This window comes from Alligator mississippiensis, chromosome 13 (assembly GCF_030867095.1).
Source record: "Alligator mississippiensis isolate rAllMis1 chromosome 13, rAllMis1, whole genome shotgun sequence".
Lineage (NCBI taxonomy): Eukaryota > Metazoa > Chordata > Crocodylia > Alligatoridae > Alligator > Alligator mississippiensis.
Window position 1 is genome coordinate 45,898,344 of NC_081836.1, and position 13,462 is coordinate 45,911,805.

The following is a 13,462-nucleotide window of genomic DNA, read 5'->3' on the forward strand; positions in this document are numbered from 1 at the left end:
CAGTGTCCAACAATCCCATTCTCCTCCCAGTCTGGCATGGGGATGTGCTCAGTCACCCTGAGTCGTCAGTCAGAGGCTGACAGGCTCATTTCTCTCCTCTTGTAACAGAGAACCAGGTAATTGATCTAATTCATCAGTCTTCCCCAGTGCCGGGCTTCTCCTGACTTGCTCCTGCCACTTATATTTGACTCTGAAACAGAATAGCCCTGGGAAATAAAAAGTAGCTTTAACAGTAAAAAACACTAGGTATTCAGTGTGACCATTAATTTCCACGTGATTATGTGAGGGCAGATGCTTGCAATTTGTGTGGGGAACAGAACTGTCCAATACAGCCGATGATGAATCAATATCTTTCCTTCCGGAAATAAATGGGCCAAATTCATCCTGTTTATTGGAGTCACTGGCACCAGTGTGAATATACTTCACTGGCTTTACGTTTTGGGCACTGCAATGATGGGCTCAATGCAAAACCCTGAATGGCCCCTGGAAGAACGTGACTAAAGCAGAGTTCTCTAAAGGCCAGGCCCTGCAAGCACTTAAATATTACTCCCTCACACATTCTCAGGAGCAGGCCCCAAGTCACACCTGCCATTCAACATCATAACGTTTCAATTTCCATTTTTCTAGACTCTTTCGAGATATCCCATCACCACCTTCTGCACAGCTCCAACTGCCTACCGCATGCTTGTGCAGCATGGCCTTACCAGGTATCATGTATTTGCTTATTACTAACAGTGACACAGGGAGGTGCGGTTTCAGTGATCCATCCAGCCTAGTTGTTTGCCTTTTTGTGTTGTTGTATTGTAATATGCTATTTTAATTGAAATCCTGTTAATGGAATGGTCTAACAAGAAAAAAATGTGCCTGCAACCCTAGAACCAGTGAAAACCCCTATTTAAGAGGCTTTCAGGGTGTGAATCTTTGTAAAGACAGTAAGGATGAACCAAGCCAGTTTGGGAAAGAGTTTCAAGGCCTAGGGGTAGCTCTGGGCAAGGCAAGGCCAAATTTTAGGCAGCCTAGAGAGTAAACCGGGTATGAAGCAGAGCTGATCCCATAATTCATCAAAGTAAAGTGAGCAGTTAAATGAACCACTCACAAACTGATATTCACTTGCAAGCAGCACCCAGTGTCCTGTTGTTTTCTAGGAACGTTCATCTCCAAGGATGTGTTCTGCGTGAGTATCTGGCACAGAGGGGTCCAGGATTTGCTCAGATCAGATTCTGGTATCTTGAAATCTTGTAAGAGGAAAAAAGAGTCTTACGTATGTTTTTAGTCCTGCCAAATTCACTCCCATCTTGAAAGTGAATTCAGGCTCTGCATTTCCACTGGCAGCCTCCATAAATTTCCCCTTTGTTTCTATCACATTCATATTATCATGTCTGGATGCCACATGTGGTTTGGTATATAATACATCACATAAAGGCATGAGATATTGGTATTAGTGGGCACAGCCATAAAACCCTCCCCCACTTGTTGAGTGACAAAAGGTGGCTGAGACCTCTTCAATGGTCTTGATTTAGCTCTTCCAAGAAAACACCTGCTGCTCCTCTTCTGTAGTTCCATAAACATTTTTCTTACTGGAAATCCTCCTCCTACTCTCACTGATGCAAGTAGATACTTCACCTTGCCTCCACTGGAAATGTGGTTAGGACTTAAGGTTGATTTAGGAGCCTAACTGCGGTTTTGTGCAGCAGAACAATTATTTACATTTTCAATGAGTAAAGGAGGTTTTTAGACACATGGGACCCCTGGAAAGTCCAAGGAGTTTCCTAACTCAACACAATTGCCAATTCTGTGAAACTGGTTATTGATTCTGATTATTTTCTGTGCTTCTCAAGTTACAAGTTCAAGAGTCTGAAACACTGTGTGTCCGGAGGAGAGCCACTCAACCCAGAAGTGATGGAGCAGTGGAAAACTCAAACAGGCCTGGATATCTATGAAGGTTATGGCCAGACTGAAACAGTATGTTTGTTCTCATTCTTTCATCACGCAGCAGTCATGGTAACCTCTCAAGTGTAGCAGGATGAAGGCATAAACAGGGCACAATGCACTTGGCAAACCAATGGCAAAGGTGACAATTCATTTTGGTCAAGATTTTTAAGGAAGCTACAAATTGATTAGGTATTCTTTTTATATGATCCTTATAACAACTAGATTAATACATTTTTAAGACCTAAGGGAGCTCTTGTGATTATAAAGTCTGACTTTCTGCATAATGCATGCAAGAGAATGTTACCTAATGATTCTTCCCTCAAATCAAATAACTTGTGGTTGAACTAGATCATCTCTTCTAGAAAGAGAAAGTACCAATACATACTTATGAAAGTGCTTTTGCCATGCTAGGATTGCGAGGGAAAACATAAAACCAGCTCCCTCCTAAGATGTCTGTATAAATATTTGTGACTGAATATAATAAAAATACCAAGGACAGATTCAGGCCTTCTTTAAATTTCACTTTCAGAATGTGCACAAAATAATTCAGTGAAATCAATGACACATCACATCCAGTTTGGGGGGCCTGCCCAACTCCCAGGCATGGGTCTACAAGTCTTCAATTACAGAGCAGGCGGAAGAAAAATAGAATCTCAGTGGCTGCAAAGGTGAATGATGGCGGCAGTGGAACAAGATCCCCAGTTGTCTTGGTCTCCTTGCCATTGGATCAAGATCCCGTTCTGCCAAGAGCCATGTGGAAGTTGATGTGCAGCAGTTTCTCCACAATAAAAGAAGTAATGTACAGGTGTCTTCCATGAAAACAGGTTTTCAAGCACATTCCTCAAGTCCTTTGGCAACCAGCTAATGGAAGTGGCAGAAGGATTGTGAGGTCTGGAAGCTCCTAGTCATGAACTGGCACAAAGGTGGCAGTTACAAGAAGGTGATCTAGCAAAAGAGGAGTGCAATTCAGCAGCTGTAACTGTGACAGAGCAGCCCTCTTCAGGATCTGCTCTGCCCACCCCACATGGGGAGGGGGCTAGAAAAGGTGCTTTTAACATAGCCTGTCTAATACAGTACTCTGTATTTCTTCCTGACTGGATAGCCTTGTCCAGTAGCATCACCTTTACTGCAGTCAAAAATAGCAGCAAAGATGCACATCATTTTCAGGCCCTGGAACATCAGGACCTTCAAGAACAATCCTAACAGCGAACATCCAGAGTACCCTACTGCAATCATGGCCTGAGAAGCCAGGTAACACAACATTGATGTAGCTGTGCTGAGTGAGACCCAGTGAGCGGGAGATGGGCAGCTCAAGGAACATGGAGGCAGCTATAACTTCTTCTGGAAGGGTAAACAGGAAGGAAAACACCACTTCACAGAGTTGGTTTTGCCATTAAGAGTGAACTCATAAACCAACTCAGTAAGTTTCCTATTGGAATTAATGAGCACCTCACAACTCTCCACCTTAAACTGGCAGGGAGACAGTATGCCACTGTTAGCACATATGCCCCAACTCTTGACACCACCGCTGAAACCAAGCAGGAACTCTACGCCAACCTTGACCAAGTCCTTTCTAATGTTCTGGAGAGAGACAGACTTTTTCTTATTGATTTCAACACCAGAGTTGAAAGGAACTCTAACTTCTGGAACAAAACCATTTGCAAGGAAGGAGTAGGAAAGGTCAACTCCAGTAACATCCTCCTCTTGACCAAATGCACAGAACATGAATTCACCATCACCAACATCCTGGTCTACCAGAAAAACAGGTACAAGACATCATGGCAGTACCCACAATCTAAGCATTGGCATCTAATTAACTATGTCATTGTCCATGCCCAGGATTGCAAAGATGTCTGCATCACCCAAGCTATGCTAGGAGCTGATGATTGCTGGACTGATCACCAACTCATCTTGGTTATGGCACTCAAACTGGCTCTCAAACAATGGCTACAGCAGAAGCAATGCTGACAGAAGATCAATGTTGAAGAACTCAAGAATAATGGAAGAATGTCAACAGTATGTGGAGTGCCCTCAGTGCCACCATCATCAGTGCCTGTGAAAAGATATTTGGATTCTCTACCAGAAAACATCAAGACTGGTTTGACGAGAATGACCAGGAGATCCAATATTTGATTGATCAAGTACAAAGCCTTTTGTGCTTGGCAAAATGACATCAGCTCCAAGCAAAAGAAATTGAATCTCCAACAGGTCAAGGCAGAGGTCCAAAGAAGGACCTGTGATATGAAGAACAAATGGTGGGAAGATAAGGCTAAGGAAATTCAACATCTCGCTGACATCCATGCACAGTTTCTTCAGTGCCACAGAAGCCATCTACAGTCCAAGCACTCAGGGACCAACCCCTTTGAGACCTAAGGTTGGAAAAGACCTGATCAAAGAAAGAGGAGCCATCAATGCCCATTGGCAGGAGCATTTTGAAGACTTTCTCAATCGAGGCACTGTTGTTGACAAGAGTGTTCTCAACTCCATCCCGCAACACCCAGTCACAGATGATCTCAGAATCACTTCAAACCTTGATTAGGTAAGGAAAGCCAACAAGCAGATTAAGAACAAGAAGCAGCATTCCCTCTAAGCTGAGTGGCATGCACGGCCACACAGGCACACTCATGCCATGCTGCTAGGCACACCCACACAGCCACACATGCCACACAGTCTGAAGTGGATGTAATCACTGTGGAAATCTTCAAGCAAGGGGAAAAGGAGCTTACATCACAGCTTCATACCCTCATTTTAAGGATCTGGATCAATAAGAAAATCCCAGACAATCTCAGGGATACCATGATTGTGATAATCTTCAAGGAAGGAGACAAATCTGACTCTGGAAACTACAGAGGGACCATCTTGCTGTCCACCACAGGAAAGATCATTGCAAGAACCATCCTGAACCGTCTCCTTCCACTTGCTGAAGAGCTCCTCCTGGAATATCAGTGTGAGTTTAGGGCATCAAGAGCCACAACTGACATGATCTTCACAGCTCGCCAGCTGCAGGAGAAATGCTGGGAACCACATAAGCCTCTCCACATGGCCTTCTTTGATCTCACAAAAGCTTTTGACTCTGTCAGCTGAGAAGCGTTGTGGAGGATCCTTCTGAAGTACAGATGCCCACTGAAATTTGTAACCATTCTCTGTCTGTCCATGACAGCATGTGAGTGGTGATTCTCAGTAATGGATCTATCACAGATCCCTTTGAGGTTAAAATGGGAGTTAAGCAAAGATGCATCATCACTCCAACTTTTCTTAATATTCCTTGCTGTGATGTTACATCTGACCACCAACAAGTTTCCAGCTGAAGTGGAGATAAACTACTGAATGAGTGGTAAGCTGTTTAACCTCAGCTGACTCCAACCCAAAACCAAGATCACCCCAACCTCAATCATTGAACTCCAGTACGCTGATAATGCTGTAGTGTGCACTCATTTGAAAGCAGACCTTCAGGCAATCATTGACATCTTTACCAAGGCATACAAGAAAATGGGACTGATGCTTAATATGCAGAAGGTTAAGGTCCTCCACCACCAAGCTCCTAATGAATAGTCCCCAGCTCCGGTAATCCAGATCCACAAAAGGCTCTCACAGATGGCTGACATTGACAAAGAAAACCAACAGTGCTTCCAGTGTTCAAGTACAGCCATTGGACACCTGAAGAAATGAGTATTCAAAGACCATAACATCAGATCCAAAACCAAGCTCATGGTTTATCAAGTGGTCATGATGCTCACCTTGCTGTATGGAGCTGAGGCATAGATCATGTACAGGAGACGTCTAAAGTTGTTGGAGAAGTACCATCAACGTTTCCTGTGGAAGATCCTCTGAATCAAGTGGGAAGTCAGATGCACCAATGCTAGTGTCCTCCTGCAAGCAAACACCACAAGTATTGAGGCAATAAACATCCAACATCAACTTTGTTGGGCCAGCCATGTCATCTGGATGTCCAACTCCAGACCCCCAAAGCAACTTTTATTCTCCCAGCTCAGCCAAGGTGTACACTCAAGAGGAGGGTGGAAAAAAGCACTTCAGGGACGACCTCAAGGACAACTGTAAAAAATGCAACATTGATGTCAACTCCTGGGAGACCATCACCACCCCAAATAGCGGAAGAGTCTGTTTCAGGGATCTCAATACTTTAAACCTCATGGCAACAACAGCAGATGAAAAAGCAGGAGTGGCAGAAACAGCATTTCAGGAACCAAATTGAGAATCCAGTGCCACCCACCCCACATAAAAACACATGTTCGAGCTGCAGTAGAGTCTGTCATTCCTAAATAGGCCTCATCAGCCATCTTCGGACACACATATAAGACAATCTTGGAAGACAATCATCCTCGACAGCAAGGGATTGATAAAGAAGACATACACAGAGCCATACATAGAGACAGCCAGGAGAGAAGCATAATCAGTAGGGGAAACCAAGAGAGGTACACTGAAATGTGAGGGCATTGGGTAATGCTTCTTGATACTTAACTCACTCTCTCCTCCCTACTCTGGCTGTAGGGAAGCACAATAATTGTATCTCAATTGGCAACCTTGTTTTCTCTTCATACCAATAAAAAGAAGAGGGGATTTAAATTTGGCCACCAAACCTCATCACCTCTGAACATTGGCAGCTAGAGTAATACCTACCAAAACACTAATAAAAGCACTAATAAAAGATAATGTATCATAGTGTATCATACTGATGTAATGTTTGACAATGTATTACACAGGTAACAATATGTGCCAATAAGAAAGGAATGAAAATTAAATCTGGCTCTATGGGACAGGCATCTCCACCTTACGATGTTCAGGTACGTTGATATACTTTCAAGGCTGGGTTCACATTAAAATATGAAAGTAAAAGAGTAAAGAAATGTTATGTAGTGTTGTTACACTCTAATATCATGCTTGTGACTTTTAAAGAAATTACATTGAGTCAGTCAAAACAATACACATTTTTTCTTCCAACAGATTGTAGATGAGCAGGGTGAAGTTCTGCCTCCAGGAGAAGAAGGTGATATTGCCATCCGCATCAAACCGACAAGGCCCTTTTGTCTTTTCTCTCAGTACTTAGTAAGAAGGCTTTTTTGCATACTAAGGTTTGAGACAATTTGTACACATGGAGCAGTTCATTAGTGAAATCCAGCTAAGGATGGAGCCAGATCTGCTCCTGCTTCATCATACCTTCCTCAACTATGTCAGTCTTCATGTTCAGTGCTTTGCCCCATCCCACTTGTTCCACCCTCCATGGGAAGCAGTGCCATGAAGGGTTTTCTGCTGTATATAGTTTCACATGACTAGTCATGGCTAGTTACTACACAAGGCTAGTCTTCCCAAGGGAAGGGCATGGTGGGAGACTCATGTGGAAAGTCATGATGTGACCCTTAACAAGTCTACATGGCTTACAAAATGTAAGGTGTTTGTTGTGGGAGACTCCCTCCTGAGGGGGACTGAGGGGCCAGTCTGCCACCCCAACCCCTTAGCCCGGCAAGTCTGCTGCTTCCCAGGGGCCCGCATCCGGGACATTGCGGAGAGGATCCCAAAGCTCCTTAAACCCACAGACCACTATCCCATGCTCCTTATTCATGTGGGCACCAATGACACTGCTCGGAGCACTCCCAGCCAGGTCATGAGGCGCTACAGGGATTTGGGAGCGGGGCTTAAGGGTCTGGGGGCACAGGTGGTGTTCTCATCGATCCTCCCAGTCTCAGGCTATGGGCCGAGGAGGGACAGGAAGATCTATGTGGTCAACCAAAGACTGCAGCGCTGGTGTCATCGGGAAGACTTTGGCTTTCATGACCACAGCCCGCTCTTTGGCGAGAGAGGCAGCGAGCTGCTGGGAAGAGATGGCCTCCACCTCTCTCCCCTAGGGAGGAGGCTCTTCTCAGCCAGACTGGCTGACCTGCTCCACCGGGCTTTAAACTAAGCCCGTTGGGGGACGGGGGGACTACCGCCACTGCTGGCCCGCTGAGCAATCCTTGCAAAGCCAGCGGATCACGGCACTCAAGGGAGCCCACCCCAGCCCCAGCCCTGGTAAAATCTGTGGGCAAGGAAGGAGCCCCCCAGGGGGCACTTTCCTGCCTGTACACTAATGCCAGGAGCTTGGGGAATAAGCAGGAGGAACTCTTTCTCCTGCTCAGTGCAAACAATTACGATGTCATAGGGATCACGGAGACCTGGTGGCACTCCACCCATGACTGGACCGTGGGTATAGATGGCTATACCCTGTACCCTGAGGGATTGTGTAGAGAAAAGGGGCGGGGGTGTAGCTCTCTAAGTTAAGGAAAGCTACACGTCCCAGCAAGCCGATATTGGCGACCAGGGTGGACGACTGGAGACCCTCTGGGTTAAAATCCGTGGGGAACACGGCACAGGGGACACAATGGTGGGAGTCTACTACAGACCTCCCACCCAAAGTCCTGAGCTTGACCAGGAGTTTGCCCAGGAACTAGCTGAGGCAGCTTGCTCCAGGACCATGGTTGTCATGGGTGACTTCAATTACCCGGACATCTCGTGGGAGGATCGCTCAGCAAAATCTGAGCAGTCGCAGAGCTTCCTCTCATGCGTGGATGACCTCTACCTGACTCAAGAAGTCTATAGGCCAGCGAGAGGCAAAGCGGTGCTCGACCTGGTACTGGCTACTGGGGATGACCTAGTCGGCAACCTAGTGATCGATGGGAAGCTGGGTGACAGCAACCACGAGCTGATCACCTTCACCATCCGCCGAAAAGCTGGCAAGTAAGTCAGCAACTCAGAAGTCCTTGACTTCAGGAAAGCCGACTTTGACAAGCTCAGGAGGCTTGTCAGTGAGGCCCTAAGGGACTGTGACCACAGGGAGAGGGGAGTTCAAGAAGAGTGGTTGCTCCTCAAGGGAGCAATCCTCAATGCACAAACTAAGTCTATTCCATCTCAGAGGAAAGGCAGCAAGAGGGCACAGCAGCCCCCCTGGCTCTCCAGGGACCTAGCAGACCTCCTGAGGCTAAAAAGAAAGGCCTACAAAGGATGGAGGATGGGAGTCACCTCCAAGGAGGATTATTCTGCACTGGTCCGGTCCTGTAGGGAGCAGACCAGGAAAGCCAAGGCTGCAACTGAACTCCAGCTAGCTTTGAGCATCAAGGACAATAAAAAGTCCTTTTTCAGATATGTGGGGAGCCGGAGGAAAAGCAGGGGCAACATTGGACCCCTGCTGAACCAGATGGGGCAACTGACAACTGACGCCCAGGAAAAAGCCAACCTATTAAATAGGTACTTTGCGTCGGTCTTTCATCAGCCCCATGGGATGCCCATGCCCGCTACAGGGCTAGGAAGTCCAGGAAGTCTGGGTGAGGCTGATCCCCTGCCCTCCATAAATGCTGACTTTCTGAAGGAACATCTTGAGAAGTTGGATACCTTCAAGTCAGCCGGCTCTGACAATCTTCACCCCAGGGTACTCAAGGAGCTGGCGAGCATCATAGCCCAGCCTCTAGCATGGATCTTTGAAAACTCTTGGTGCTCTGGTGTAGTGCCCGAAGACTGGAAGAAGGCCAATGTGGTGCCTATCTTCAAGAAAGGGAGGAAAGTGGATCCGGCTAACTATAGGCCCATCAGCCTGACTTCTATCCCGGGGAAGATCTTAGAAAAGTTTATTAAAGAGGCCATCCTTAATGGACTGGCCGACACCAACATCTTAAGGGATAGCCAGCATGGGTTTGTTGCGGGTAGGTCTTGCTTGACCAATCTCATTTCCTTCTACGACCAGGTGACCTATCACCTGGACAAGGGAGAGGAGATTGATGTCATATATCTTGACTTCAAAAAAGCCTTCGATCTGGTGTCCCATGATCGCCTCTTGGAGAAACTGGCCAATTGTCGCCTTGGGTCCTCCACGATCCACTGGCTGGAAAATTGGCTCTGGGGTCGGACCCAGAGGGTAGTAATTGATGGAAGTCACTCATCGTGGTGTCCTGTGACCAGTGAGGTCCCCCAGGGCTCTGTCCTTGGACCCATACTGTTCAACATCTTCATTAATGATGTGGACACTGGAGTCAGAAGCGGACTGACCAAGTTCGCCGATGACACCAAACTTTGGGGCAAAACATCCACACCAGAAGACAGGCGGGTGATCCAGGCTGACCTGGACAGGCTCAGCAAGTGGGCGGACGAGAATCTGATGGTGTTCCACGCCGATAAATGCAAGGTTCTCCACCTTGGGAAGAAAAACCCGCAGCATCTTTATAGGCTCGGCAGTGCTATGTTGGCTAGCACTATGCAAGAAAGAGACTTGGGGGTCATCATTGACCACAAGATGAACATGAGCCTGCAATGCGATGCGGCGGCTAGTAAAGCGACCAAAATGCTGGCTTGCATCCATAGATGCTTCTCAAGCAAATCCCAGGACGTCATTCTCCCCCTGTACTCGGCCTTAGTGAGGCCGCAGCTGGAGTACTGCGTCCAGTTTTGGGCTCCACGATTCAAAAAGGATGTGGAGAAGCTTGAGAGAGTCCAGAGAAGAGCCACGCGCATGATCAGAGGTCGGGGAAGCAGACCCTACGATGACAGGCTGAGAGCCCTGGGGCTCTTTAGCCTGGAAAAACGCAGGCTCAGGAGTGATCTGATGGCCACCTACAAGTTTATCAGGGGTGACCGCCAGTATCTGGGGGAACATTTGTTCACCAGAGCGCCCCAAGGGATAACGAGGTCAAATGGTCAGAGACTACTTCAAGATCGTTTCAGGCTGGACAAAAGGAAGAATTTCTTTACTGTCCGAGCCCCCAAGGTCTGGAACAGCCTGCCACCGGAGGTGGTTCAAGTGCCTACATTGAACACCTTCAAGATGAAACTGGATGCTTATCTTGCTGGGATCCTATGACCCCAGCTGACTTCCTGTCCTTTGGGCAGGGGGCTGGACTCGATGATCTTCCGAGGTCCCTTCCAGCCCTAATGTCTATGAAATCTATGAAATCTATGGTGTGTTGAAGAATATAGGTTATATGTTGCAGATAGGCACTGCCTATGTGTGTCTTTTTGTCTTTCTGCAGCCCTCTGCACAGTAGGTCATGCCACCTGAGAAGTGTGTGTGTGTGACTTCGTTATAGCTGAATAATATTATAAAAATAACAGTAGAGACATCAATTGTATATAATCATGTAGTCTTTTGAAAGGTTGTGGCATACATGTTACCATACAAATGTGAATACTTTGTAGGCTAGTAAAGTAACAGGCTTGTCAAGTCTGTGTCATTATCCTACTCCAAGGGTTATCTATCACAGGTAGATGTGCCTAATGGGATGATTTCTTTGGGTCTAGTGGTAGAGGTCATTGCTGTGGCCTTAGCTGTCACAAAGCCACGTTGGAAGTCTGCATTAGTAAATAATGTAGCTTTTCATAATTTGCAATGATCAGGGGTGTGGTAGTGTTTGCATATTTTTATTCTCTAATATACATATATATCCACACACATTTTTCCCCCCTAATAAGTATGGTTTTAAAAAGAAATAGAGCTATAATAGTGTGTGGGGTACACTGGTCTTGGAAATATATAAAAGTAACAGCCTGATCATTTTTTATGTCTGCACTGGAGCAAGATAGATGCATTATTATGCTTCATTAAAGATCAGCTATGGTTTGTGAAATATTGTTTTATTGTTGTCAGGATAACCCAGAGAAAACTGCCTCTACAGTACGAGGGAACTATTATATCACTGGGGACAGAGGGATTATGGATGAAGAAGGATACTTTTGGTTTGTTGGAAGGTCCGATGATATCATTAATTCTTCTGGGTAGGTCCATAGCTATTGGGTTTGCAGGTTCCCTTACAGATCCCTTCTATATTATCACAAAATGCAATTTTATAAAATTTCTGAATAGATATAGATTTCCTGAGTACTTCCATGCCTACCTTCCCCTAGGTATCGTATTGGACCATTTGAAGTAGAAAGTGCCCTGATAGAACACCCAGCAGTCTCAGAATCAGCTGTTGTCAGCAGCCCAGATCCCATCAGAGGAGAGGTAAAGAGTAGATTAAGAACTATTTACACTCCTGTCTGAACACTGAGTTCCTGTTGTACACAGTAGGGATATTTGGGATGAGTTGCAGATGTTGAGAAGAATCTTGGAATAGCTTTGCAGATGCTGCTATTAAAGCAGGTTAGAAAACAGAAAGAACAATTTCATTTTTTTTAAAAACTAGAATTTCAAAATAATTCCATTTTGCAGAGTTCAAATGGAACAAATTTAGGGTTGGGGGGTTGTGTAATTTTGTTTTTTAAATTGGAATTCACATTTTCTTTTTTCCTTTTCAAAACAAATTGCTTAAAACAGGAGTAACTACAGCCACTGGGAACTCTGAACCTCTGAAAATTAGACCATTTAGTTAATTGTATTACTGTAGACTTTGATGTTTAATTTCATGAAGAATATTTGGGTTTGGGCTTTCTTATATCCCTGTTTTCAGCCTTGACACTAGGATTGATTGATGAATGTCAAATAAGGACATTGCTTCCAGTGTTTGCAAGCTAACAGTCTCCTAACTTTTATTACACAGGTGGTAAAAGCCTTCATTGTCCTGGCGCCTGCTTTTTTATCTCATGACCCAGAAAAATTAGTTCATGAACTACAGGAGCATGTGAAAAAGGTTACTGCTCCCTACAAGTATCCCAGAAAGGCAAGTGCACTCTTCCTCCCACAATCTCCACTTGATAAAAGAGGTACATTCAAAGCACAGAACCATATAGCTTTTCTAAGTTTTTCAGGAATTAGGCCATATCTAGGGCTAATTGCACCAATTCCTTTCCTGACACTAATGTCTTCAGAAGGCTCTGAACACATTTCAGTAAAATGACCAGCTGGCAGGCCCCACCTGGGTGATCCTACATACAGATTTCCCTCAGCAAGGACCAAAGGGAATGAATGGTAAACACAGTTCATTACACAGGGCCCAGTCCTGAAGTCATTGAACACTGACAGTTAGGCACTCTACTCCCATTAACTTCTAACGGTATTTGGATGCCCGCTCCATTGGTCCGCATTCAAATTCCCAGCCCAAGTCAGTGGCAAACACCTATTGACTTCAGTGTCAGAAGGATTTAGGCTCAGTATTGTAGAGTAACTCAACAGAAATTCTCATTCCCAAGTTAACTGGGGGTTGTGCACTCACCACAGTTCTGCATCCTTTACTAACTACAAGACGTCTTAAGTTGGCATTGTATTTCCCACCTGGTTCTACAGGAAGCTGTATCCATAACTTACAAAGGATCTACCCTTAGGGTGCATCTATACATCACCCTACAGTGACATGGTGACATGTTAAGTCACCATATGGCATACTAAACGTGATCGCCAGCTATGTTGCCATAGGGGTGTGCTCCCTAGGTATACTGCACCACTGCAGCAACATAGCAGCAAAATCTACCTGTGAACCATTTGTGCGGTGCAGTAACCACCTGTACTGCACTATGCTTTAGTACTTCCAAGAGGAAGTACTAAAACATGGTGCCATAGCAATGTTGCCATAAAGCAATGTGTAGACACACCCTAAATGTGCTAATTGTCACTACTTAG

The 13,462-nt window shown here is 45.5% G+C and overlaps 1 protein-coding gene across 3 annotated transcripts in view; it reads left to right on the top strand.

The window, feature by feature from the left end:
* LOC102568342 (acyl-coenzyme A synthetase ACSM4, mitochondrial) overlaps positions 1 to 13,462 on the top strand; it is a 34,122-nt gene that overhangs the window by 15,593 nt on the left and 5,067 nt on the right. For 2 of the 3 annotated variants that reach the window (XM_019494653.2, XM_006273706.4), the window contains 7 exons: positions 628 to 707; positions 1,839 to 1,962; positions 6,654 to 6,734; positions 6,895 to 6,996; positions 11,555 to 11,682; positions 11,812 to 11,911; positions 12,447 to 12,566. In XM_019494653.2, the coding sequence (XP_019350198.1) occupies positions 628 to 707; positions 1,839 to 1,962; positions 6,654 to 6,734; positions 6,895 to 6,996; positions 11,555 to 11,682; positions 11,812 to 11,911; positions 12,447 to 12,566 (735 nt within the window). The remainder of the gene's footprint in view (positions 1 to 627; positions 708 to 1,838; positions 1,963 to 6,653; positions 6,735 to 6,894; positions 6,997 to 11,554; positions 11,683 to 11,811; positions 11,912 to 12,446; positions 12,567 to 13,462) is intronic. The other variant, XM_014610774.3, reaches the window with a different exon arrangement.